The following is a 26,789-nucleotide window of genomic DNA, read 5'->3' on the forward strand; positions in this document are numbered from 1 at the left end:
GAAGCATACAAACTTATACCTCATTAGATCCACTGCTTCGGCGGTTTATATATCTATTCAACTCGCAAATTGTACTTTTGTCAAATTGATTGTTTGCGAATAAAAGTGTTACCGGTACTAGATTAGAACCCACATGATCCGTCAAATATTGTAAAATATTATGTACACCGGCTTCGTGATTATGTAGTACAGTGTCAAAAAAGGGCATTGGAACTTGAACTAACATTTTGGAATAATGTGACTGGTCCGGTTCACGAGCGATTTTAAGGTTTGAATCCGGCCAGCTACCCAAGTTGAATTTGACACCCCTGATCTAAATCCTACCCTTATGTCGAGATGATTTTATTCAGACGTCAGCATTAAATAGGAAATATGTCTGAAGATGGAAAAAATGGTATTCGATGCACGATGCGATTTTAGTTGACGGATAGACTACTGCTTTTTTTCAATATTAGTATATTGCTGGAAGTCACGCTAGTTATAATGGACGACCTTGAACTCGCATGTTTATTATGCGGTCCGTGGACATGGCACTCACTCGGGCCAGACATGGGACTTACAATATACCTTCCGAGTGACAAATAAATTCAGTGGTGTTTTGTGCCTAAACTCACATGTATTCTTTTTCCCAGACACCCCGTAATGATCGCCAAAAGCTCATCGTTGATGTTGCATTTAAACAACAGCAAGCTCTTCAAGCTTTCACTCCTTGCTGCAAGTGATCCAACGATATGAGCCTCATCGCGACTCAATGGGATGTCAGATACATCGAGATCGGAAATTTGTTTCAAAAGATCGTCGTCTCCTGATTCATGGATTGCTGTATACAGTTCCATGCAAACGTGCTTGTCCTCCTTCTCGAGATTTGAACGGATCGAACGGGCGAGAAATCGTTTTTTCAGTGACCGATTTGAGACTGTTAGACAGATATTGCACCTCACTTTACGATATTACAATCGAGTAAAGAGAGTTTTCACATAGGCACAACCAAGTGGTAGAGTTGAAGGCATATTCGCTCACAAATGTTTGACTCATATGCTAGGGTTACCATACGTCCTCTTTTAAGAGGATTTGTCCTCTTTTTTGACGTTTTTGAAAGCGTCCTCGGATGACGCCCTTTTGTCCACTTTTTTGAGATTTTGTCCTCTTTTTTGAAAATTTAGGTCACATTTAGAGCAAAATAATGTACGTAGACTGACAGAATATAAAACAGCTCTGACTGGATTGATCTTTTACTTCATTGTCTTGTGACAATAGTGCGACAAAGCATGGATTCAATAAGCTCATTGGATCTGTGCCCACCATACGGTCAATCGGTCATGCACTTAAGATTGCTTTTTCAACATTTAAATTCATCGGAATTCTTTTGCACCTTTGCCAAATATACAATTATTACATGCATCCCCAATAGGGAGAACGGTGACTTGAAGCCAGTCGGAAAAGTTGCATTATATCACAATATATTAAGTACGCGTGTTGATAGAATATAATTTTCTCTTATGCAACAGATTTCAAATTTCTACCCGTTCAGCAAGATACTCCAGCCTTGTTTACTTGTTGCATTTATTAGAATACGTATTGCATTCCAATATCAAATATTCAAGCATATTGTCAGCCATCCCGATTCTGTAACTACCTTGGTTCAATTCCATTTATCGCAAAACCACAGAAGATGTGTTCACATCATTTTTCGGTGACAAACGTGTTTAAAGCACACTCACCGTCGCTGTAAGGCCATGAACAATATGAGCATTTCTTTGAATTTGCACATTTATGCCACGGAAAATATGACTAGCGATGCGCACAATCATTCGAGTATTCTAATCGGAATTGATTAGGACATTATTTTTAACGATTCTAATCAAATCACACATGATCTTTTCGAGTTTCGGAATTATGTGCCTCTTTTCACTGGGAATTGTATTTTCATCGATATAATTCTTATTTTGATGTTTTTTTATCGGAGAGTGCAACCCTTAATTGCTGATCTCACTAGATTCAAAACAGTGGTACGGAGCAGTACAAAGGTACGCATGCTATCAGAAATGACATTTCTGCGAGGTCGTGATAAAACTACAGCATCGTCACTAAGTCCAACGTGGTTGGTATGATTGAAAATATTATATAATGTTCATGTGGTGTAAAAGCAGTACTATTTTTGTGGCTTTGTGATTGTGTATCATACATCCAGTGGTGGTGTCATTGGTAATGCTCGCAAACTCAACTGGTCTTATTACAAACATGCTACTAGTTACATAACTCCAGTCGTTACGCTGGAATCCCCAATGTAGTTAACTGCAGAGCTGAATTATACTATAGATGGCGGCCAGAGCGCTAAAAGTCATTTAAACCGATTTCAATCAAAAGCAGACTTTGAAAATGTAAATCAAAGTTTGATCAAGGCAATGAAACCACTCCGAAGTCCGAAATAGTGCTGAAAGTCATGAAATCGCTATTATTCGAACAATCGGAGCGCCACAGCACAATGACGACAACAATTGTCCACTGCGTCGAACAATTGTTTTGAACAATGCTGGATCGCGCTTAGTAATCGAAAATTGAACTCAAAGCCTAACACTCTGTTCAGAATTGAATCACTCCGATACCTGATATATGACGAAACCAAACTCGATCATTGGGACGGATAGTTTCCAGCCGTGTTAAATGGGTGCTTTCTTACGGATCCATATTCTACCATACAATCGATAACGTGTTGTTGCTATGCACTTGGCAAATGAATGTCGTCAATCCAAGATGTGATCTAACCGTTGGGCTTATGATTGTCACCACACAGATGGCAGAAATGCCAGGCATCTATGTCATGAAAGAGTTATGTAGTATACTCCCCCAAAAAAGGAAAATATGACAGAGTCATGAAAAGTGTCAGTGTAAATATAACTGTTATATAATTTTTCTACGGGTTTTACACTTTACGTAAGACGAATACGGTGTTACTGCATTCAAACCGACTAAAAATTGAATCGATATTGTTCTCGGTAAACGTATTGAGCAGATAAATATGATCCTCCTACAGTAAATCATGCGAATGCTCCGCGGAATTATTAAATAACGGTCACATTTGTTTCGAAACCATTCGTTTACGACGTTCAAAGTATTGAGTGTAGCAGAAATACGATACTTTTTCAAGAAATGTAGCCTAGTCTACATCACGAAAAACCATAACCTCCGATAGACTCACCTTCATGAAGGTTATCCTGCGTTTCGTCGTAAATGATGCCGCACACGAATCTGCGGACGACCGACCATCGCTCTTTGTGCAGGTCGCCGTAGTTGAAGAACATGAAAGTTGGAAGCGACATCTCAGCCACGAAGCCCGCTGCGAGGAATTCCTGAAGACTTTGATGACAGAAGAAGAAAATGAAACTGCCATCCAATAGATTGCAACTGAGGAGGTTATTTCCTGGAACCTTCATCATGAGATCTTGAACTTCTTCTGTTGAAAGTCCAAACATCTTTAAATCATTTTCAGAGAATGTCACTCTTCCTTCTTTCATGCCACGATATGCCATCGCTTTCAATTTATTAACAACTCCAGCGATAACCTTTGCATTTGTAATGTTTTTCACGCTGCTTAAAGTGGATATAATTTTTTTGTAGAGTCCTGTGACGGTCTTTGGAGGAGGTTCGTTCGGATTCTTGGCCATGATCACTGCGGTTAAGACCAGAAACACGGGAATGGAGACTAAATTGACCAGCCTTGGTGACAGTTTTTCCATCTTCTCCCATGCTTTATCCCCATGCTGACGTATCAGATACAGAAAAAGCTTCTTTGCGTCATCTAGGGTCAGACCAGAAAGTGTAATGATGTCGGCAGGCCGGGCTTCCGCGGGCAAATCCGAGACTTGAAATTCCCGAGAAGAGATGACAATCTTTGTATCAGCGAGTATATTACGTGAAAGGATATTGTACATGATCGTTGCTGCTTCGGCTAGAGTATAAGGATTTATGTTTTCATCGCCATCTCTGTTGATTTTCCAAGTAGCCTGATCCAAGCCATCGAAAAATAAGACTGAGTCAGACAGATGTTCGAGCAACCATAGATACGCATTATCCTCGTCGATCTCATTCTGAAAGAGGCCACCGAAGAGAAATTTAGATGGTTTGATCAATCCTTTATCTCGCATGCCTTTTATTTCTATATAATGTATCAATTTATACTTTAGCTGAGAGGGGCTTGCAATGGCTTCTGTATTCGTAAGTGAATGCCCTAAAGTTTTTTTAGTGATTCTGCGCATGAGAGTGGTTTTCCCGGATCCTGCAGACCGGATCCTGCAACTATGGCGGTGATAGAGCTTTCCCCATTGATAACTTGTTGCAAAACTTCATCTAGCTCGATGAATTTGTTGTCGTCAACTTTTTGTCGGAGGAATCCGAATTCCTTTCTGAATTGATTTTTAACAACCTCTTTCTTTTGCCAGAAGAACAATTTTCTTTTTACTTCGACTTCCATTCCGTGCACCTCTTCATAATTGCCTTTGAAATATTCTGACTTAGTGACTCTTCTCATCTGGGGATGTACTTGGAAATCAGGTTTGCTTAGGTCGTCGGCGCCGATGTCTTCGAGTATTCTGTCCGCCGTCTTTCGAGACGCATTATCGTTTATGCATTTTATCAGGGCCGAAGCTTTTTCTGGGAGATAACAATATTATTTTTCATTGTCTTTTATGTATAGGAATGATCGGACAAACGCTATTACCTCTGTTTGGTAATATTTTATATACCGGTAACCTAGAACCCAGGTATTCAAGAAAGATATAGAGATTTATATTGTGAGTAGAGAGAGAGAGAGAGATATGATATTCTTTTTCGCCTGCACCATCGAGATGCTTTGACAACGGAGATGCGATAAGGCCCCATGAGGTCATATAGTCTGCGCCCCCGTTTTTTTCTCCGCCATACTATCCGTGATTGCTGATCGCCTAGCAGGATAGCTGCGGATACCATTTTTCGATTCTTTGGTATGACCGGGGATCGTACCCACGACCTACCGCTCGAGAAGCCGGACGCATAACCATTACATTATCCAGTTCGATAAGCCCGGTATCCCAAATTTACCAAGATATCAATTCATTACGGCTGAGTACAGCATCGTAAAATGCAAGTCCATTCATTTGCATTATCGGCATTTACTGTTCTATACTATTACCGAGAACGGCCAATGCCAGGTATCTAACTTACTGAGAATTCGTTGTCGAGAAATTTATAACTGAGAATCGACACCGAATGTGGCAAAGCCGTCATGCACATACACATGGCCTGTATATTAGGATCTTCAAAAATGACTTTTTTTTTCAAATCGTACTGGCTATACTTGATAAAATTGTTAGGTTACCCAATTTAAGCCTCAACAAAAAATTCGGTTCATTTCCAGCCAGTAGCCGCTCCGCTACAGAAGAAGAGAGTTTCTATTTATGATATGAAAATAAATATTTAAAAAATTGAAAATTTCTGTTCACCCCATGATTCAAGTTCAACCAATGGAAGCGAAGTAACTGACGATAAAAAATTTGGATTTGAATATATTAGTATTTACGGTGGGCACCATTATAATAAATGATTTAATTGGGTAACCTAGCAATTCTATCAAGTAGCCAGTAGTACGATTTGAGGAAATAAGTCATTTCTGAAGACCCCTACTGTTTGTATGCATAACATGCCTGCATTGCATACATTGCATTCTCGGTAACGGTTTCCTCGGTATTGACCGGACACCGGCCGGCGGGCCACATTATCAACCAAGACGGGAAATTGTCCGCGAGCCGGACAAAATCCCGCCTCGGGCCGGATCTAGCCCGCGGGCTGTATGCTGACCGCCTCTGAGCTAGCCCATCATATAGCTCTTTATGCAAAGCGAAGAGAGTAGAACCATACTTGAAATAGTTTACAGCATGTTGTTGAATCACTCCTTCACATTATTATGCAATATTTGATAAAAATTGCAGTAAAAATTAGCTACGAAAAACAGAGGCCAAACAGCTGAAAACACCATAGCACCGGTACACAGATTATGAGTATCTACAAAGCTGTCGGAGCAGTAAAAAAAGTTACAGCAGTTGCAAAAACTTCCTCTTATGATTAGCAATCGCATCTGCAATAGACCTCGTGCTCGGGATGTCATGTCGCTGGCCTGAACTATCACGTTGCCAGTCCCGCAGACTTTGGCTGCTATCGACTATCGTTTGGAGACAATGCCGTTGATTGCACACTGATTAGCGATCGTTATGTCATGATTGTTCAAGAGTGTCATCGCAAAACAGAACAACATATTGACATAACATACTAAACCACAGCTATTCGTGTGCTGTACTGCAAATGCAGGGTGCGTAACTGCGTACTATACATGGCTACAGGTGTTTTTCGCAAAATTTGCATGCCATTTTAAGGGTGCGTATTATACATGGGGGCGTACTATATTCGAAAATTTACGGTAGGGGAGAGTGGGTAGGTATGGGCCACCGTTTAGGTGTGGGCCACTGCCATATCCATCCATATCAGGTGACTGTGACATCACATATGCTTGTCAAGCTCCGTGATTGTTAGAAAAAGGCTCCAGACTCACCCATGCTACTCACAGTCATGAGGCCAGCGGAGTTTTTGACTCCGCTAGAGATATATAATTTTTGCGTTCTAAAGTAGATTAATTTGAAAATAGGGAATTTGGGTTTGAGTCCACATATGTGCATTTTGGAATTAGACATATTTATGATGTGAAAGCTATAGAAATATGCTATCTATAAAGAATAGTTTTATTGGTTTGTCAATCTCTCGGATCTTGAAATTATGGTAAGAATCCCAAATATGAAGTGTTTGAGGTATGGGCCTTTTTGAAGGTTGGGGTATGGGCCGACCCGTACCTCAACGGGCGGGGGTATGGGACAGCATAGCATATACCTGAAATCAATATTTGATTGATCCTATTTAATATATTTATCTCGAGAATACAGATGGTGATGGTCCTATCCCTCCCATATACAATCACTTGAAAGTAAATCGTGAAACCCATAAAAAGTTGAGTTTTAAGAATCAGATCTGAGCTTGGCAGATCTGGTTTAAGCATGAGATGCATCAGAGAGAAGCATGCTGTCAGTACACAATTAGTAGAGCTACATTAAACAGGTATATGTAAAAACAGTGGATGAGTCTCACATGAACAAGATTTCAAAATCGTTTTCCGATACTGTCTTTAATGAAGAGGAGAACAGTTTTTAAGCACAGTATGTCAATGTCATATATGTATTATGGTTTGTCACTCCCACTTAAATAAGAGATAGAGCTGTGACATTTGGATTTGATGGGGTAGTTGAGGCAGAAGAAGAATGACTTGATAGAATACATATTTTTAGTTATCTTGTCTCGTTATGCGTAATGACTTACGATCAATACGGGAATTGAAATGAATAAATTGTCCACCTCCAGCCCAGCTTTATATCAGTATATTCAAACTGTTGGTAACTGTAACAAGAGTTGAGGTTTGCAGGAGATGAATAGCATTTATTGATTCAATACAGTCAGCGGCCCATACCTCATAGCTCTTATCCTATTTTTTATTTACAAAAATGATGTATTGTTACTAAATGTGATGTCACTTCCAAATTCGTAAGTATTTCAGCTTAATTCTACCAGTAATAGTTAGCCATAAAACGAATAATCGTCTATACCTAAATATGGGAATATTAGACCGAGTTATAGCTTTGCAAGATTTGGTGGCCCATACCTCCCACTTTCCCCTACTCATTTACTGTGCATGCACTGTGCAGCACAAAAATGGAAATCAACTCTAAAATCAATTACGGCAAATGTATACAGCTCTGCCAACTCAAATGCGCTATCGAAAACGGCATTTCATCTTGGCGTTTTTATATTGGATATTTATACATGAATATTTTGGAGTTTCTGCATTGTTAAGCTAGCAAAGTCCTGTTAAAACCACGTGGTTTTGATTGTTGGCTTTTTTTCGAAAGATATGCGATTTTGCTACATGCTACATACTATAGCAGTGTTTCTTAAGTTTGCCTTCAGCGCACCCAAAGGGCGTTCGGCATTTTGAAGTGAGTGGAGCGGGGAGGGGGCACTGGGCTCAGAGGGGCAGGATTAGGGCGCTGAAGAAAAAAATTGTCGCTGTAGAGAGTGCGGTATGGACATAGTAGAACAACTTGTCCTTGCCAATATATCTCTGAGCTCTTATTGCAAATTACCATTTGACAAAATTTGTCATATCTCAAATTTTTTTCAGGCCTTGTTTGCAGTGACATGTTTCCACGTATGCAGTGATTTATAATAATTCATGTTAAAATGCAACGATCACGCTACCTCTGGTTTATTTCAACGAAGTGTTTCGAGCTAGGTATTTGATCGCGCAACGAATATCGTGTCGAAATCGAAGAAAGAGGCACTGTACTACTTTTAAAAGTGATAGTGAGAGCCGGAGCCATTTGTGTATTATAGATGACTAAATGATTTAATAAATATATTTGTATTTGATAGCTAAAAATTAAATCTTCAGAATATTTCTCCATCCTATATAATAAAGGAAGATACTGTTTAGTGTTGTGACCTGCAACCTTGCATGAAGTTTTTATAATATGGGTAGCTTTGGTTGGCATACGTTTATGTTGAAGTTAATGGACCAGATAGTATCATGAGCATAATGTCCTATATGGTGTGCACACAGCGGAAGTAAACCTGATTGATTTTGGTTACGTCATACTTTCCATTTGACCATAGGATTCTTTACGGCCATTTTTACCGGGTTGACAAGCACCAAATTCTATAAAAAGGGAATCAATGGAAAGCTATTGCGATACTGATTACGAAAATATAAGTATGATTCTGTTCATGGTCCAAGAACCCCCATAATTAGTCAAGAAATTGGCATTGTTCTCGAGTTTTGTCATTGTGACGCAACAAAACTGTCTGTCTCTTTCTTCCCAGCTTTACTCTTATTTTGCCAGACAGGATTGTTGCTTCACAATGCAAAAACTCGATCACATTGCAAATTACTAGCCTGATTTTGCGGGGTTCCAGGACCATGAACCGAATAAAACCTTTATTTTTCGCAATCAATACAGCAGCAGCTTTCCATTGATGTCCGATTTAACGAATTATGTGTGCGGCAAGCCGGTTGAAATAGGTCGTAAGTTGCCTTTGGTCAAATACAAAGTACGACGTGACCCAAATGCAGTGCAGCAGACAAACTAGATTTGATCTCGAATATAGCACATTTGCACAATTGTCATAGCGTTAATTACCCAGCAAACACGAGATATATTTCGGACATGTTCGGATATCTTTTTGTTATCCTAATTATCTCAAAATTGTGTTTGTGCATATCTTGTCCGGAAACGTATCTTGAGTACATATTTTTCTTATCCATCAAATTTCGTCAAAATGCCGAAAATACATTTGTGAGGAATCAAATTCGATTATTGTTTCATTTTATGGTATAATTTATCTATACTATCAATTTTATTGATGTCTTACTCTTATGGGGTGATATGTCACCATAATTGCCACTATCGAATCATAGCAATTTACATCGTTGTAAGTTCCCAGCAAACACAGAACCGTAAAAAAACCTTGCGGGATGGTTTCGAATGGTTATTTTAGGGTTTCGATTTTTATGTTTCAGAGGTATGTTTAAAATACGTAGGAAAAATGATCTTGAGGATCAAATTATTCTGTATGAATTCCAATTTGGTGGTAAGTATTCTGATGTGGGAAGCTATTTGGAACCTGTAGATACCGTTGCGTTTTGATAGAGTGCTGCCATCAGTATAAATTCGTGTTACTTGGTCGAAAACCTTATTTTCTGATTTACCGTCATCATTATATACAGCCTATATACATTGTCTCGTGAGTCTCGTCTGTTTCGCTAGCTGAGCATGAATTCCAGTTTTATTCCGAGTAAATATAACTAAATAAGTCGAATGGGTGCACTTAACTGTACGTGGTTATCCGAGCGTGACTTCTAGATTATTCTGGAAATTTGAACCGCGCTTCGCTCGCGGGATGACTGTTTCGGAATGTGGTTGTAGTTGTGTATGTTAAATTCTGGAAGCTGGAATTGCGACTGGTACCGGATGTGGGTAAAAACTAGGTGTACGGTACATAGTTGAGCGAGTAATATGCTATTTTGAAGGAATACCCTGTAGTTTATGACTCCGAGAGCTGTTTGACTTGCTGCAAACAGTTCGAAAATTACGTCTATTTCGGTGGCTGTAATAATAATAATACAAGCATTTTCAGCTATTTATAACATTATATTGTAGCATGTTATCAGGGACAATCACCGTACCGGACTGCATACTATATGGGTTGCTCAATGGCTTGGTCGTCTGCAGTTATCCACGTAAGTTTCTAAAATTATGCTTATATGAGTCATTTTCGTATCATATTATGATAACATACCGTAACATGTAGGAGATTATATGACACGGCCTACTAGGTATAATCTTAGCGCTGGCGACCAGCTGTACCAACTACTTTTTCACTGATTCATAAAATACTAATTAAAATCTCGTCCGGGCACTGAAACCCCCTAAAATCTCCCACAAAGTTGGAAATTTTCATTTTACTGAACAATAGCGGCGCCCGAGCTGAATGCCGATTAACATTTGGTACGCACGGTACCGATTGTGACGCCATGCCATTGAGCGTCTCGGCGAAGTCAAGCCGTGCTCCCGGTGAGGCCGTGACCCTCTGAGTAGGTTGCTAGAGATTGATGTGATGCCAATATACGTCCTATTCGAGTAGTTTTAGTATTTCGCGTCGTAGCGCATTTACAAATTTGAGAATACAAATGATAGCACTGAAGCCAACGCATATTGTAGAATTTACTATCAACATCAACGTGTACTTATTTGAAGCTAGCTGGCCAATTTACAAAACAATTATATAGTTCCATTCGGGTCTTGATGGTTCCTAAATTTTATTTGAATTGGCAATATTAGAACGTAGTTTTAGGTGTTGCAACCAATGTTCCCTGTAAGCTGCTCAAGTGTGCAATTGCGACATGCTGACACCGTATCTGGGCACAGAAAATTTGAGCTGCGCACAAAACATCAAAGTGATGACCTTTTTTAGTCGCTACGCACTGTTGTCCAAGTTGAGTGCGTGCAGACTCTTGAAAAATTGGAGGGAACATTGGTTGCAGCTACTTTGAGTTGGTTGCATCGCATCAATCACTGTAAACGCGAATACGTCCTAAAATGCAAGTAGCCTACTTTCATATTTTTGTTATAATATTGTCAGTTCCGATGAAATTTATGACCCACAAAGAGCCGAATGGATTCATCTGCTACGTGCAAGGAAGTACGCATCTATATCGAATTCCGCAGTGATATGCGTAGGTAGGCTGCATTTGTATAATCAAAATTCGTGGATGCGCGATGATGCGAAATGCAAAAACTACTCGACGTATTCGGGTCACATTGAATTATATGTCGCAAAATACTCTGACAATCATGGGGAACACAGCTCGACTTTGCCGAGACGCTTGTTGGCGTCACAGTCGAAAAGAGACTTTATTCGACTATTGTCTACGGGCGATACAATTGTTAGAAACAATGTAGATTTGGACATTGAGGGTTATTTTCGGGGGGTTCCAGTGGCCGGACCAAATTTTAATTTATATTTTCGAAATCAATGTGACAGTAGCTTTCGATTGAGACCGGTTAAACAAAATTTTGAGGTCGAGTTGCCAGCGCTACGATTACCACCTACTGCTTTCGATTTCAGAAACAGCAGCACTGATTTTTTTCAGGAGAGCAAGCAGATGCGTAAGAGCTGGCAAAATTGGTAAACTTCTTGACCGGAAAGTGAATTAAACTGTTCTACAAAAAGATTGTACCGCAGGTATGAGGCTGAATATTTCTAATACTTCTGAGACTTATGGCTAGCAAAACATGATATACAATTGCAGTTTAAAGTTCATCCAACGCAGAAGCAACTTCCCACTTGGCAGACCGGACTGTCACAATATCACACTGAGACGATCGCAAAAGTGGATTATTCCCTCAGTATGTCTAGAATTTTTAACCAGACTGACTTTGATAATTATAATGATATCAAAAACTCAATCTCAAACCAAGTATCAATGTTTGATTCGTGGATGTGAAGCAATAACTGCAACTGCTGTACCCAGAATCCCTCAATAGGGTTCTTTAGAGTAATGAGGTATCTTCAGTAACTTGAGACTATATTTTCATGCTTTGCGGGGATAGTTATGTGCACTAGATTCATTTTAATATTCTGAAAACAATGTGGGGGTCGAATATCCGCATTTTAGTTTCATGACCAAAAGTATTTAAGAACCCCTGTAGATACGATACCGCCATATTGTATATTTTGACTCGCGTCAAGTCAGGTTAATCGATTTTCGAAGGTGACTCGAGTCAAATCACTCGATTTTTGTATGTGACTCGAGTTGAGTCAAAATTCAAGTCAAGGTGCCTTTTCGTCGTATGAGGCATGATTATGTCATTGCATTTTGCTAGCTGTCTGAAACAGATTGAGCGGTAATTGACTCTGAGCCAATGAACGAATATAGAGTTAAATATACGCGCAAGAAGACGCTGTATCGCTCACATATACGCAGAACTGTTAAACTGCGTAAGTAATTGCACAGCCTCAGTTTATAGAACTTCTAGAACTGGTAACTTTACCAGCCAAAATAGAGAATAGAGAAATAAATTGATAAGATGCAATACATTACCTTTTTACAAACAGATATGATACACCATGCGTTAGTACAACGACGAAGCCGTTTCTGCTAGTGCGGAATAGTGTTGTTGCACACAGGCGAATAGCTGATTTTGAAAAAAAAACAATAATTTGAAACTGACATCAATTTCAGCATTCAACCGTCAGCCACGTGTTGCACATCTATCCGTAGATTAGTTATCAATACCTATATCTATAGCTACTGTTCGGTCAACTGGTTATACAGCACATTGCATTGAAATAGCAGTGACGTAACGTTAGCAGTCTTCTCACAACTTTTCTGCAATCCTAGTTAAAACTCCAGACTCAAAGCAAGAGGCTTGGATGCATGATTATGCATTTTTCTTTTACTTCTAATCCAATTCCTGGTTTTCCTGTAAAGGCGACTGTAGGCCTATTGTGTGAAACAAGCCAAGCTTGCTGTACGGTACAGACATTTGCTATTCTCATGTCCTTAATAAGAATGGACCATGATTTGGAACTTGATGCGATGTCCGAGTTTTCTCGAATTTAGTCATTTTAATCTAATTTGTATACAAACTGAAGCTATAATTCTAATTTAAATCTAATTTGCTGACAACTGCTGTGTTGCTATAATCCTTATTCTACTCTGATTCGGAAATATATCTAACTGTAATTCCAATCTAATCAGGAAAAGCTAAAATATTTCTAATTGTCCAAGTCTTTTTGTGAAGTCCTTGTCGGGTATGATCGTTGCACTTGTATAATTCTGTTTGTATATTATGATTTCAGATAGCTGGATTCAGCTCAGTTGGAGGCGACACAATTGGCCAATCTGTCAGATCCATCATGAAAAAGGTCGCTACTACCCGTGTGTGGAGCAGTTACAGCCGTGTTGGAAAATCTGGGAAGGAGGCTTTTAACAAGCTCGCGTTGTACAAGATCATATATGGTGAGCAACATTTATGTTTACCTTCGAACCTATCTATATGTGTTCAGTAGCCTACCTTACACCCCATGTAAATGTTGAGCTAGCTCAGTGGTTCTCGAACTTTTTTGACAAGCTACCTTGACAATAGCTAAAATTTTCGCCACCACCCCTTTATCGTCATATCAAAAATATTAAAACGAACAGCCAGAATATTAGCGACCCCAACACATTGTTTGGCGGCATGCAGGGCATTTTGGCTACACTATGTTACCAGCCTGAACTATCGCGTCTCCAGCAGGAGTGTCATGTGTGCGCAGCGTGTGCGAATGTTAGCCTGACCGCGAACTTTAGGCTGTTGATGACTAAAATATCAGTTCCGACATGTTGGCGTAGCCAGGAGCCATATTTGTATATGACCATAAAGTAGAATATCTCGTAAAGGATTTATTTGTCTTGATATTTTTTTAGCGCTGCGCTCGATTTATTGCCAATCGATTTCTTGCTTTTAATATTGGTGTCTCCTCCTGAAACGTCTTATTTACGGAATTGATATTAGCTATATTGGCAATTATGCGAGAACATGTCGTCCGACATACGACTTCGCGTCTGCACTCGCGAAAAGATCGTCGGCGATGAAACCTTTGCACAAAGTGATAGACGCACTTTCACGGAACTCTTCGATATTGATGCGTCCAAGCGTTGATTAATCATGTCCTGGCCAAATGAGCCCAGCAGTTTACAGCGTCGACCCACAATATATGCAACTAACAATGTTTTATTGACCTAATTCTTTCATTAACTTTAATAATATTTTCGCGCTTTGCGCGACTAGGACATGTTTTCATGACATAATTGTTAACGATTTTGATGTGTGGTAACATGAGTCCTTTTTTACCGTTACCTATAATCCGGTTCGTTCCTATCGAACGACTAAAAAAGCACATCAACATTCAAGTGGCCCACGCAATGGTTTGGAAATCTCATGTGGCCCGTTGGCCGAAAAGGTTGGCCACCCCTGATGTACGGTATCAATAAATTTTTGTCAATCATTATTCAATCGATTAACCAATTCAGTGTCATGGTTCAGTTATTCAAATGTAATACGATGTAGTGTTATTCAACAGAATGTTATGTAATTTAACGTTGCAAGTCTATTATGGTTAGTGCAGGGGTGGCCAATCGTTTTCAAAAGTCTATTATGGTTTGTGCAGGGGTGGCCAACCTTTTCAAATTTTTTCAAAGTTCACGAAACAATTAGGTCAATGAAATAATGTTAGTTGCATATATTGTGGGCCGTCGCTGTATACCGCTGGGCTTATGAGACCAGGACATGATTAATCAACGCTTGGACATATCAATATCGAAGAGTTCAGTGAAAGCGCGTCTATCACTTAGTGCAAAGGTTTCATCGCTGACGATCTCTTCGCGAGTGCAGGCGCGATGTCGGACGACACGTTCTCGCATTCCATTTTGCTGGGTAAAAGACGGATTAATCGGTCATTTATCTTCAATCAAATAATATAAAGTTGAATATAAATACAAAAGGCGTTTTATCACTCACACGTAGAACTGCTAATAGCATATGTGAGTAACTGTATAGCTACATGCTACGTTCTATTATCAGCCGAAATAGAGGATCGAATACGAAGCCTCGAGAAGTTGCAATAAATTGATAAGGGACAATATACTACCCTTCCGTGAGAATAGGGACGCATAGACAATATTCGTTCGATTTAAATTATACAGGAGAGTTGGTAAAAGATAGCACCGCGCAATTTAACCACTGTGCTGTCTGAGAAACAAAGATACCTTGCTAACAGAATAAACTACTACTACTACGACAACGCAAGCATAAGCTGTGACCGTTTCGTTTGCGGTCAATTAAATTATGATGTAACAACAGGATCAGTGAATAGTGCGATCAGTGAATGGCTGTTTGCTCTCACAAGTGATACCGGCATATCGCAAAAAATCCGAACGTACATAAGATATAGGGTGATTTAATTGACACCGTTTACTTGATTACTTGAAATTGACTCGTGAATTTTACTCCGAGTCACGAGTCAATCCATATATCTCGAGCGCCGAGTCGAGTCAAGCCATTTTTGCAAAGTGACTCGAGTCATCCGAACACTGCGTAGTACTAAGAGCTATCTAAACAGGATCGAGCATGTCTTTAACATCCAATGTTGTTGTTTCTCTGTAGGGTTCTATGGGGAAAAAGGCAGAAAGCAGCGTCTTATCCTCGTCATCAGAAGATGAAGAAGACACATAATCAGTTGGCTTGATTATTTTTTCATTCGCTTCTTTGACATCGTTTCGTTCTGAATTATTTTCTTTGAGTTTCGTTGACACTGTTTTCTGTATGAATTATAAGTTCATCAAAGGCAATGTGTACTGTGATACGTGTATGTGTCCGCAGCCACCCTCAGGTATGCCTAAATATGGGAATACAGGGATGTTAGTATCTCAGGATGTTTTTCTGACCATCGATTGTACGTTCTAAAGCATTGTAGATACACAGTTTTATCTACGTTTTATTAACGATCCCGATTTGCGTGAAGAACGCGTTAAAACGCGTCGACACAAAAACCGTCTTAAAACTATCCTGCTAGTCTTTAATATGAACCAAATAAAAACGTTTTTTTAACCTCAATGGGCTGTTTCGTGTTTGCTGGGTTGCTATGATCGAATGTTTTTCCTTTTGTCACACGCCGCTTTCGCGTGATTTTGCAGATATTTTGATTCTTGGCCATCCCAAATTTTGGAATCCGAATCCAGGCGGAAAGTCTTATGAATTCTGGGTAGCCCGAAAAACTGCTGCCAAAATAATGCTTTACTATTTGATAGTTCAATAGAAAAATCCTGCTACAATCCGACTGTCAAAGCAAATTCAGAATCCGGATCTACTCCGGCTACGCTGAAAACCATCCGGCTGCGCATCCGTACTCCGTAGTGTAGCCGTCTAGCCGTCGTAGCCGAGTGACTCAATGGCTTGAGGCCCTTTCTCCCCACGCGAACACCCGTTTCGGCGCGCAGGTTTCAAACCGCCAGACAAAAGACAGAAGCGCTCTGATAATGGCGGCTTGCAGTGCAGATGTCGTTTTGGTTTTAGTAGCGTTCAGGGAAATCGCAGTTAATCGAGGCTAATCCAAGCATGTTTCTATATAAGAATACCGAAAACTTCACTGTGCAAGGTAATTTATATATGCTTCTTATATAATCATAGTGAAGGACTTGAGGTAATACGATATAACTTCATAGAACTAGTCTTTCTGGTAATGTGATGTCCACATCATAACTGGGCGGCTATGTCTGAATATAATTCTGTGATTCATTTCAGATCAACTAATAAACTATAGAACTCGTGCGGCTAATCATGAGCACATTTTCTGGATATTAACTTACTCAAACCTAACTTTAAGGATTTGCTGTAAATGAATATAGGTGGGTATTAGTCGATCAATAAATCGAGCAATCATTTGCTGTCGTGCTTTTTGTTGAACAAGAACAACCGGTTGCTGTTGCTGTAATACATAAAAGCTGGAAAACCGATGTAGAAGTGATCTCATTGATTCCTAGCTTATATCTTATGAATTGTGAATTGTGCGAAATTGTTTGTATCTATAATAGAATTGCATGGCTGGTGGTTGCGTAAGAATGCAAATAGCACGGTAAGGCCAAGAACAAAAAGCAACCATAATATGATAATCGCAATTGGTCTCTGTATAAAAGATACAGATGAAATGCTCATCCAGTAAGTTATAGACTCAGAATTAGCGTACTGTTTTCCAAGTGGGCCTACCTTGCCATCTACTTTATCCATCTGTTTCAGATGTATGGAACGTAGCTTTTAGTGATATAATAAAAGTTGCGGAGAGTAGTGGCTTGCCCATGTCTCTGTCATAGTCTGGACTGAAAATGAAGCGCAGCGGCCAAAACGAAAACGTCAGCGGAACAAACAATTTTTGAATAGTTCGGCGTCAACTGATGGTCAAGGTATACCCTTTTATTCTGTGCAATATGGTATATATATATGTAAAACGTTTATAATTTGTAGATGATGTTTTTCCTGCAAGGAAGAAACGTAATCCAAGTATTCAGATACAAGACATGCCAATTTCAAGAATGCGGTCATCTTATGATTCTGGCAAGCAGGAGTGATATCAATGATGCTCCATGCTCGCAATGCAAGATTGCCATCATTAGCGAAAAGAGTGTTCAAGAATGGCATAATCCCATCATTGAATGTAACGGCCAGAGATCTAAGTCCTGCAGTAAGTTCCTAGCACTTTGATGCGTTCTCGAATTTGAGAATAAAGTCTCGCTGTTTTTCAGATGCTCCTTCATTTGAAATCATCGCTGAACTACAAAATTTTGACCATCAACAACGCGGCCTGTCATAAAGTAATGGTAAGTTTATCACATAGGAAGATCAATCCAACTTCCTTGTAATCGAATCCTTTTTAGCTTGTGCATCAAAGACATAAAGTTGCAGAAAAACCAGATGATGGATTTCCTCAGACATCATCTGGACAATTACTCCAAAAGACCTCAATCGAGTGCCCCAATTTTGCTGAAATATATAATTGAAGATCCCTGTGAAACCTTGTTACAGCTGGAACACCTTTGAACAAAGGCAAAGTCAGAACTGGTATGTTTTTGTTTCTCATTCGAACAAAGCGATTGACAGTCTAAATCAGGGGTGTCCGCTGACACCAAGGAATCATTTTCAGACACAGCAGGGGTCCTTTTCGAAATTAGTTCTATTATCCAAAATTGAATTGCCAATGTGATTTATTGCGAAATCGCAAAGTCAACCAAGCCTTTGATGAGCGTAACCATGAAATTTATGGTGTGGATGGTTTTATCTAGAATGCCCCGGGGGAAGCGAGTGGCGCAGTTGGTTAAGCACCAGCGTCACGACACCAATGGCAGTGGTTCGAATCCCGGTTCGGACCAACTTCTATGTGTCGGAGGTTTCTCTGGGCTCCTCATCGCCGACCTCACTGCAGTTGCAGTGCATTGAAAAAGCCCAAATGGAAAGTGAGCCGTGCTAGAAGTCGGCAGCAAAGACAACGATGGGGACGCATGGGAGCGAGAAAGACCGTCTGAGTGAGAGAAAGAGTGAAAGTCGTCCTCAACAATACGAAAGGCAAAGAATTATGAACTTTACAAATATTCGTGTCGTGGCGCACAAAGTCTGAAAAAGGCGATAAGCGCCACTGTAAATGTGCCATTCATAATAATAATAATAATAATAATCTAGAATGCCCATAAATGTCATTGTTGATTCAGGTGCAAACCATTAATGCAAGGCAGTAGCATCTGTATTGTGTACCACTAATATAATGTTGTTACAGGTAGCCGCTTTAATGGGATTCCGGGGTGTACAATTGCCGGAAACTGTCGAAAATATGATGACCAGCACAGCTGTAAAGAAAGTATGGAAATCCTAGTCTTAAGGTTCAAAAAAGCAAGAGTGACACTTCAAAAGACTGCTAGACGTAAGTTATCAACGGTTATTGACGGAAATTGAACGTAATCAACGTAAAAAAAAGTTGAGCCAAAGCCTCGATTTTTCAACATTTTAATCGTTTGACGTCATATGTCGTCACTGATGTGCAAAGTTATCTACTGTAGTACTCTAGTTGTTGACGAGTTTTGTTCGTTGTCTGATGGCTGATGTATAATATACCATGACTGTGACTGGACAGTGGATATCTTCATCTAATTATATCTCTTTTTAGAAGCATGCAGATCGGCTCATCCTGACCTCGAGATCCCAGATAAAAGAACTAAAGATCAGGTTGCAAGATCTCTAACTGTTGCTGGATCTTGCAAGGTAATTTTGTTATTAAGTTTGATGATTGTATGGTGTGACAGTTGTGTCTTTTATGATATGAGTGGACTGTAAGTGAATTGTTCTTACCGCTCATCTTCAGAACATTGTATATCAGTGGTCCCCAAACTTTACGAGAAAATTTACGTGACAATTTCCCTCCGCGGGTCGCATTTGTCTCGCACAGGGAGAATAAAATTTAATTTGAATAACTCTACTTCATGTTGATTTACAAAATAATTTTAAGCAACTTCGATTTTGGTTCAGACAATAACCTGTCTAAAAAATTTTATACTCTGGGAATTAAAATATTCGAAAATTTCTGGATCGTGTGAATTTTTGGAAGGTACTTTGCAGTCATAAAAATTGTCTCGCAGACCCCAGTTTGCGAACCACTGCATATATTTACTATGCCGTACATGGAATGAGCGATCATTATCACATCAGCCTCTCACAGGCAACTATATTACCATATTAATAATAAAATGATAATGTAAAGAACAATCTTCACCCCGTGCCCAAACGATAGGTTTTGAAATCCGTTCCCAGCAGCACGTCTTCATGACGCCAATAGCATGAAAATATTCTCTATAATGACAGGCATTATTGAACTTGAACAGGTTCTGGTTTCTCATCTTGAAAGCGTAACTGCGTTAATTATATCTTCAGTGTAAAAGTAAAGGTCATGTCGCTTTTGAAAGAGGGCTTGAGGTCTTTTGGTTAATGTAACTCAGATCACCATCCCATTTTACCCACAACCAAACACATAACGACTTCTGTTCTACAGTGATAATAATCAATTGTAGTAATTTACTCATTTATGTTATAGGGTGGCGATAAAGAAGATAACAGGAGCAAGGCTGTCATCACAGAGTCTGACAATTCCGACAACGATTTCGAACTTATGCTTAGGCAGCAATATTTGCTGAAGTGATTGCGCAGTTCTGTGCTGATTTAATACACGAACAAAGCCATGCATGATTTGTAAAATCATCAGTCAGTCTTCATTGATAAGGGCATTGCAGGATGTGGCAGGTCCAGGTGCCCAACCAGGGTCAGGGGTCACCTAGGGTCAGGGTTCATCTAGGGTCAAGCAAGATATCATGACAATGTCATACAGGTATCTTTGAAGATGTCCTATATATGTGCAACTGTGTCGACAGATTTATATAAACAATACATATGACTAGATATATTTTGAAGTAGTTGAGTCATATACAAAATATATCTGCAATATATTCTGTGTTTGCTGGGATAGTCGAGTGCTCTTCGGGCACGATTCAAACTATTTCCAATAGTGAAGTCACATAACACAAAAATACCAACCAGCCTTCTAACTCTTACCACTTGTTTTCATTACTGCCCAAAAATATGGGGGATAACAGACCCAGGCAATTTTCGAAAGAGGGCGCTGCATGGGAAAAAAAAGTTTAGGAACAACTGTATTATAGCCTATACCAGGGGTCGGCAACCTTTTGCTAGTCGCGGGCCAAATTTCGGGTGTACAACCTTTTCCCAGGTAACACGCACACTTGGTGCCCACGTGGTATTTAGGTGGTTTGATGGGGTGATAAAATTAAATGGTTTCATAACATGGTACCCACATCGAGCCCAAGAGGAATTTAGAGTCAATGATAGGCCCGGAAATACCACACTAAGCCCACATAGATCCCGTCACTAAATGCACTCGTTTATATCTACTAATTTTAACTCATGAAGTCTTTTACGCAATAAATATATGTGAATAAATAATTTATGCCTGTGATTTTCGTCAATGAAGATGTGTCGATATCTCACACCGTTCCCACATTGGACCCACAAGTTTCCCGTCGATAGCTATATTTTTCCCACATCAGGATTTTTTCGTCCGTTGTAAGGCACACTTGGATTTATTATTTCGCAATGATAGTCGGTGGAACATTGCGACTTGGACTCCGTCTCAAAGACACCTTCCTATCTTTTCACTGTATCGCAGTTTTGTGGTGATTTGAAATGATGAGGTTTTTTAATAATAAACTCAAGGAGACCATTATCCTTTCTCTACATGAATTGAATAGTGCATAAATTTACCGTATGCGACACAAAATTGAACTAAAACGCACGCCGGGAGTGACTCGAATTGCTCACACAATAGACACTTACGTGACCTTTGACACAAACCAATCAGGTTGCAGTAGGATGTAAACAAAGAACAAGCCCGGGCAAGCTTACTATGAGCTCTTATGGAAAAGGGTTGAAAAATATAGGTTTTTAGCAAAATTACATTGAATTGGGAATAGCTGGCTTTGGTGAATGGTAATAACATAGAGCTAGTATGTATATGCAGTGTTATAACCTACAATAAGCATGAATGATGGCAAGCACGCATCAGCATGGTATGTCCAAATGAATGAATTTCTGACAACTTTTCGGATGAAGCAACTATTGCTGTATTATCCTTAGTCGTATACTATAGGATTGTCGTACCGAATAGAATGTATTAGAGGAATAGTGAGTCAGGATATGTGTGGTATCCATTACGTGGCGTTATATGCGTTCTATTTATGGAATCGACATTTGTATATAGTAGTCTACAGTCGTATCATTATCTAGCAAATTACTGTTACACTGGACACTTGTCTGCATATTCAATGATCATATTAATATGATATATGTTAGGCAACATGATCCGTTCCCAGCTGAAATCGTCATTTTTTTGTTCTAGCTCGTGTATTGAATCTATCAGGATAAATGCCGGATAAACACTGTGCTAATAGCCTGTGTAACATGGAGATGGCTACCCAGACCGTTCCTGGTGTGCGCTTTTACCTTTCCCAGAGCCAATGACATGCATGGAAGAATGTAAAATCTGGATAAAGGCATGTGGACTTCCTTGTAGTCATCTGAATTCTCATTTTATTAAGAAAATGACGTATCTATTACTGTACCAAAAATATTGAATCGTGACATAATCTAGAATCTAGATCAGTGGTTCCCAACGTGGGCGATTTGGCGGTCTAGGGGGGGCGAAAATGACGAAGGGGGCGACAGGGGGGCGATGACGCGTCAAAACGGCTGACATTTTTTTTTTTAGTCAACCCATGGAAATTTAGTTACAAAAGTGTGTCAAATTAGACATCGAGCCGAAAATTTGACCCTTTTTTTTAGTCAACCCGCCGGTGATTACAGGTTTGTATGCCCAATTTTCGGTACACAAAATTTGGGGGGCGATGATCGGTATTGACCTTGAAAAGGGGGCGATAGGTCGAAAAAGGTTGGGAACCACTGATCTAGATGAAACAATTCTGTGTTTCAAAATGAGTCCAATCTGAAATGCAGTCACACTTGATGCCACAATCAACTTGGTGTGTGTCTCGTTTTATTCCACTCCAGTTTTGTTGCTTGATGGTGTGTAATGTATTGAAATTGTTGAAAACAATATATTCAATAATGAGACGAATAGTTGAAATTGGTAGCGGTGATACGTTGTATGAGTCGGACGAGTACGCCTTGATAGGTGCCTGCACAGCAGTATTGCTCTGTAAAATAAACATATTATATATTTTGTGCAGGCTTGATGGATATCTTTTATGAAGCTGCAGAAAGAGGAAGTCGATGGATAAAACGCAAGAAAATCAAATTTCTGGAAGAAGTATAGAAGCACAAAACAGTAAACTCGTCCAGGAAAATTACAAATTGACGGACAATTATTGCTAGTGAGGTTCAGTTCTCAGAGGAGCATCATAATGTCAAAAGATGCGGAGAAGCTGAAATTTTATGCTAGACTACATTAAATTCTTTCTGAATTGCCCGACTTATCCTACTGACGTCAAATTTATAGTATTGCTGTAAGCATAGTATTTAACCATTGGGTCAGCCATATGTAACTGCTTCATTATATCGCGATTTGGCCATGTAGATATGTGGTTCTTAAAAATGCACCATTTGCATTCATTCATGATTTCTCAAATCTAGAATGATTATTGACTGTCAATAAATCCCATACAACTTTGAAAGGATTGATGGATTGTGGTACACTTACTTTTATGCAGGAACTATTCACAGGGAGCATTTCAGATCGAAATATTAGTTAAATATGTGGATTCGACAAGAAATGTAAGAAAATGATGGAGTTCAGCTATGGTGAGCCAGGCAATGCTATCATGGCAGAAAAGGGATTCACCATTGAGTCTGATATCAAGAAATTGAATCTAGATTTAAATATTGCTGCACGTGATTTACACACCGTCAAATGCCTGAGCCAGACTGTTCCACAACAAGAAAGATGGCGAGAGAACGTATTCATATTGAACAGCTGATCGGAAGAATCAAGGAGTATAAAATTTTGTCTGGTGTCATACTATGCAGCATTGTGTATCACAACTAACCAAATATATATGGACTAATTGCATACTCTAATTCAAGATTGAAAATTAAAAATGAATGACGCAACATATTCGGCAATTGTGCAAATTCAGTTCCATTGTCAATATCGTAATGCCTAATAGCATGCTACGGATCGTAATTGCGCGGAGCCATGGTCAGTCTGTACCAACAGTGCATGTCTAGATATTCCAGTGGTGTGCATTATTGAAGCTCATTTAGATGCCCAATTTGTTGAATGAACAATTCTCCAGATGAAAATGTTCTAGGATTATTTGTGTTTGATGGAATGTTATAAAACTGAAGACACCAGATACACCAAAATCTACCTTGAGGCAGGAGTTGATCGGTTGCGAGTACGGTGGAGAGATTGCTTGTCAATCACGATGGAGCTCACTGATGCTGATGCAAATCACAATGTAGTCCTTTTAGCTTCAGGTGCTGGATTGTCTTAATCAATGCATATGCATGAGAGCATATATCAGAACCAAATATGAAAATAAATCATGGTTAAAATATCTATTGAAGGAGTCTCTGAAAAAATGTCTTTTTCCTTACTTACCCTGTCTTACAAGTGCAAGACCGATCAATAATGGATTTTCCGAGAACGTGCATTTCCATTGAGTGTGTTATCTCACTTTTCCGCAAGTTGCGATAACATTGGCTGTTCACTAGAATATTGCTTCTAAAAAGAGTGGATTGTCTCCTCAATCTTTATCCCTAAATCGTGTGTATAGCGCTCCATGAAATACTTCGTAGCTTTCTCCGCGGTGTTAGAAGAAGATGCTGTTCCACTCAAATCCATAAATTCGATAGAATCTCCATAGCTTTCAAGTTTCATAATCAATACACAAAAATTGTGATGTGTGGCAGCAGCTATATTTTATAGTATATATATTTCTGAACATGAGATATGCTTGAAAATTTTGCTCGAGACCTGGAGTCTATGAAATCGTCAAAATATGCATTACCACAATCCTATAGTATAGTATACAACAATCGTCGCTTAATCAGAAAAGTTGTCAAAAACCCGTGCATTTGGACACAGCACGCTGGTGCGTACTTGCCACCATTCATGTTCATCCTAGATTAAAAGCTGCAACCACATACTAGCTCTACGCTATTACTATTCATTAAGGCCAGTCATCTCCAATTCAACGTAATCTTGCTTAAAACCTTCATTTTTCAACCTTTTTCCATAAGAGCTCATAGTAAGCTTTCCCGGGCTTGTTCTTTGTTTACATCCTGCTGCAACCTGATTGGTTCGTGTCAAAGGTCACGTAAGCGTCTATTGCGATGTTTTACAGTTGCGAGTATGTTTGTGAAGTCCCAGACTCCCAATGAAAGAAAACTTCTTCTAGTCGCTCCAGGGATCACTCAGTCGTGACAAGTGAGCCAATCATATGCAAGCTCGCGAGTTTTCATGTGAGAGACACCGCCGCGATTCTTGGCTTGGCGAGTCGAGTGGCGTGTGTAGAAATCAATAATGGCGACTTCACGAGTGTGGACTGTCTGCGTAAGACAACTATTGCAGTGCGGCGAGATATGTCAGCTCAGATGATGCGTATGGATAATTATATCAATCGTTCGTTTGGATGATGAAGATTGAGTTTGTCAAAGGGATATTAAGTGGCAATTAGTGTAGTCATCAGGAACGTACGGATATTAGGCACCACTCGTCTCTGGCCTCAAAAACAGATTTGTGTGTAGATTTATCTGTAGTAGGTAATACTGTAGCGCGCCATTACGGCTGTTGAACAGCCCTACTCGCAATGCGAGCGGTAAAGTTAGTGAAACTGATCTCAGCCTAATGCTATATATACGATCATATTGGTTTCGAAAATTTAATATTTAATATTTTGTTTTAGCGCTCATTGATAAACTGGGATTCGCACCAATGATAGGCCACGGCAGTCTAAGTGTATGATTGTGGGTATCCCTAAAAGACGGAGAAGCGGGTTGCTCTACACGTAATATTACAATTTGCAAAGTAGGCCTAGTCCGATCACCGATCGGATCTTTGCGTCACGCCCAACTAGATAATTTCGGATTCAAGATGCATGATTAGGGTGTATTATCTATTTTTTGAATGTCATAGTTGAATTAATACGCTAGGCGCGTCCATCTAAAATGCGCAAGCGCCACAGTTTTGTTTTGCTTTTCAGCAGCAATGCGTTTTGCCGACCGGGAGGAAGTTGGCCATCAAATTCTAGCCATCAAAAAAAAAAATTCGGAACTACTATGTACAACAACGCAGGTATCGGATGTATCACCAGGACCACTCTTCCGGCCATGGTGCGTGGCAGCAATCGGCCACATATGATATTTCGACGTTGGCCGGCCGCGTTGAAATACGAATTAAAGTAATTTCAAATCAATCAGCATACAAATTACCGACCAATTTCATCGCATCACGTCATTTGTGAAACAACTAACAAAGAATATAAACTCGACTGGCACCTGAACAGAGCTATCTCGCGAAACACTATCGCCGTCGCGAAATCTTCACAGCTGCTAGTTGTCGCTCTGCTGCAAACAAAATATCGCCAAATGCATTTCTAGCCAACAAAATCTGGATTTGACAAAACAAATAGTGTTCCGACACGTGAAACGCCGTACCTCAAAATCTTAATGTCTATTTTTCGATCAAAAAGTTGTTTTAGAAAGTAATAGGACAGTCCTACATGTTGCTAAACTATAAAGAAGTGTGTGCAACTCACCTTGAATAAATCTCAAAACTATACGATACGCTCAACTATACAGTCAAGAATATTAAAATTTATTCACGAAAAATATTCAAAATTTTTCAATCTATTCACTGTGTCAAGGAATGGATTTCAAATACGTATAGCCTATAGTTAAGCCTAGCATCACACTAATTTTCAGCGATATCCAAGTGGCGCAAGGTGTCCAACAGGCGCGATACGCCGACTGCACAGTCATTGAAATTCA

The 26,789-nt window shown here is 39.6% G+C and overlaps 2 protein-coding genes and 5 long non-coding RNA genes across 13 annotated transcripts; 5 read left to right on the plus strand and 2 right to left on the minus strand.

Moving 5' to 3' along the window:
* Positions 1–254: 254 nt before the first annotated feature.
* Positions 255–4,649, minus strand: LOC145439537 (protein NLRC5-like). The gene is made up of 2 exons (XM_080317035.1): positions 3,200–4,649; positions 255–916 (listed from the first exon to the last, which is right to left on the minus strand). Exons 1-2 carry the CDS (start codon positions 4,254–4,256, stop codon positions 588–590), a joined length of 1,386 nt encoding a protein of 461 aa, XP_080173161.1. The 5' UTR covers positions 4,257–4,649; the 3' UTR covers positions 255–587.
* Positions 4,650–9,595: 4,946 nt separating this feature from the next.
* Positions 9,596–16,024, plus strand: LOC145439545 (uncharacterized). Of its 6 annotated transcripts, none has more exons than XR_013915274.1 (6): positions 9,616–10,369; positions 11,272–11,369; positions 11,758–11,874; positions 11,942–12,038; positions 13,495–13,654; positions 15,840–16,024. It is a non-coding gene; the product is annotated as an uncharacterized LOC145439545 (long non-coding RNA). The 6 variants fall into 6 exon arrangements; XR_013915271.1 differs by having other exon boundaries at positions 9,617–10,369; positions 11,783–11,874; XR_013915279.1 differs by lacking the exon at positions 11,942–12,038 and having other exon boundaries at positions 9,596–10,369; positions 11,783–11,874.
* A 649-nt stretch (positions 16,025–16,673) lies between these two features.
* LOC145439566 (uncharacterized) lies at positions 16,674–17,770 on the plus strand. Of its 2 annotated transcripts, XR_013915284.1 has the most exons (4): positions 16,674–16,830; positions 16,977–17,080; positions 17,469–17,632; positions 17,694–17,770. It is a non-coding gene; the product is annotated as an uncharacterized LOC145439566 (long non-coding RNA). The 2 variants fall into 2 exon arrangements; XR_013915281.1 differs by having other exon boundaries at positions 16,734–17,080.
* A 35-nt stretch (positions 17,771–17,805) lies between these two features.
* LOC145437232 (uncharacterized) lies at positions 17,806–18,241 on the plus strand. The gene is made up of 3 exons (XM_080314426.1): positions 17,806–17,910; positions 17,972–18,046; positions 18,104–18,241. Exons 1-3 carry the CDS (start codon positions 17,806–17,808, stop codon positions 18,224–18,226), a joined length of 303 nt encoding a protein of 100 aa, XP_080170552.1. The 3' UTR covers positions 18,227–18,241.
* A 683-nt stretch (positions 18,242–18,924) lies between these two features.
* LOC145439572 (uncharacterized) lies at positions 18,925–20,451 on the plus strand. The gene is made up of 2 exons (XR_013915287.1): positions 18,925–19,478; positions 20,305–20,451. It is a non-coding gene; the product is annotated as an uncharacterized LOC145439572 (long non-coding RNA).
* A 1,175-nt stretch (positions 20,452–21,626) lies between these two features.
* Positions 21,627–23,470, plus strand: LOC145439585 (uncharacterized). Its single transcript, XR_013915292.1, has 3 exons — positions 21,627–21,850; positions 22,180–22,333; positions 23,027–23,470. It is a non-coding gene; the product is annotated as an uncharacterized LOC145439585 (long non-coding RNA).
* On the minus strand, positions 22,817–25,133 carry LOC145439578 (uncharacterized). Its single transcript, XR_013915291.1, has 2 exons — positions 24,167–25,133; positions 22,817–22,993 (listed from the first exon to the last, which is right to left on the minus strand). It is a non-coding gene; the product is annotated as an uncharacterized LOC145439578 (long non-coding RNA).
* Between the last annotated feature and the right edge of the window lie 1,656 nt (positions 25,134–26,789).

This window comes from Botryllus schlosseri, chromosome 1 (genome assembly GCF_051294905.1).
Source record: "Botryllus schlosseri isolate E-star chromosome 1, Bs_hap1, whole genome shotgun sequence".
NCBI classification, from domain to species: domain Eukaryota; kingdom Metazoa; phylum Chordata; class Ascidiacea; order Stolidobranchia; family Styelidae; genus Botryllus; species Botryllus schlosseri.

Coding starts and splice junctions, on each gene's coding strand:
- LOC145439537 (XM_080317035.1), bottom strand. CDS start 4,256: ATGCGCAGAATCACTAAAAAAACTTTAGGGCATTCACTTACGAATACA. Junction 917..3,199: donor GCAGGATAACCTTCATGAAG/GTGAGTCTATCG, acceptor TCTGTCTAACAG/TCTCAAATCGGTCACTGAAA.
- LOC145437232 (XM_080314426.1), top strand. CDS start 17,806: ATGCTCCATGCTCGCAATGCAAGATTGCCATCATTAGCGAAAAGAGTG. Junction 17,911..17,971: donor CCAGAGATCTAAGTCCTGCA/GTAAGTTCCTAG, acceptor GCTGTTTTTCAG/ATGCTCCTTCATTTGAAATC. Junction 18,047..18,103: donor CGGCCTGTCATAAAGTAATG/GTAAGTTTATCA, acceptor AATCCTTTTTAG/CTTGTGCATCAAAGACATAA.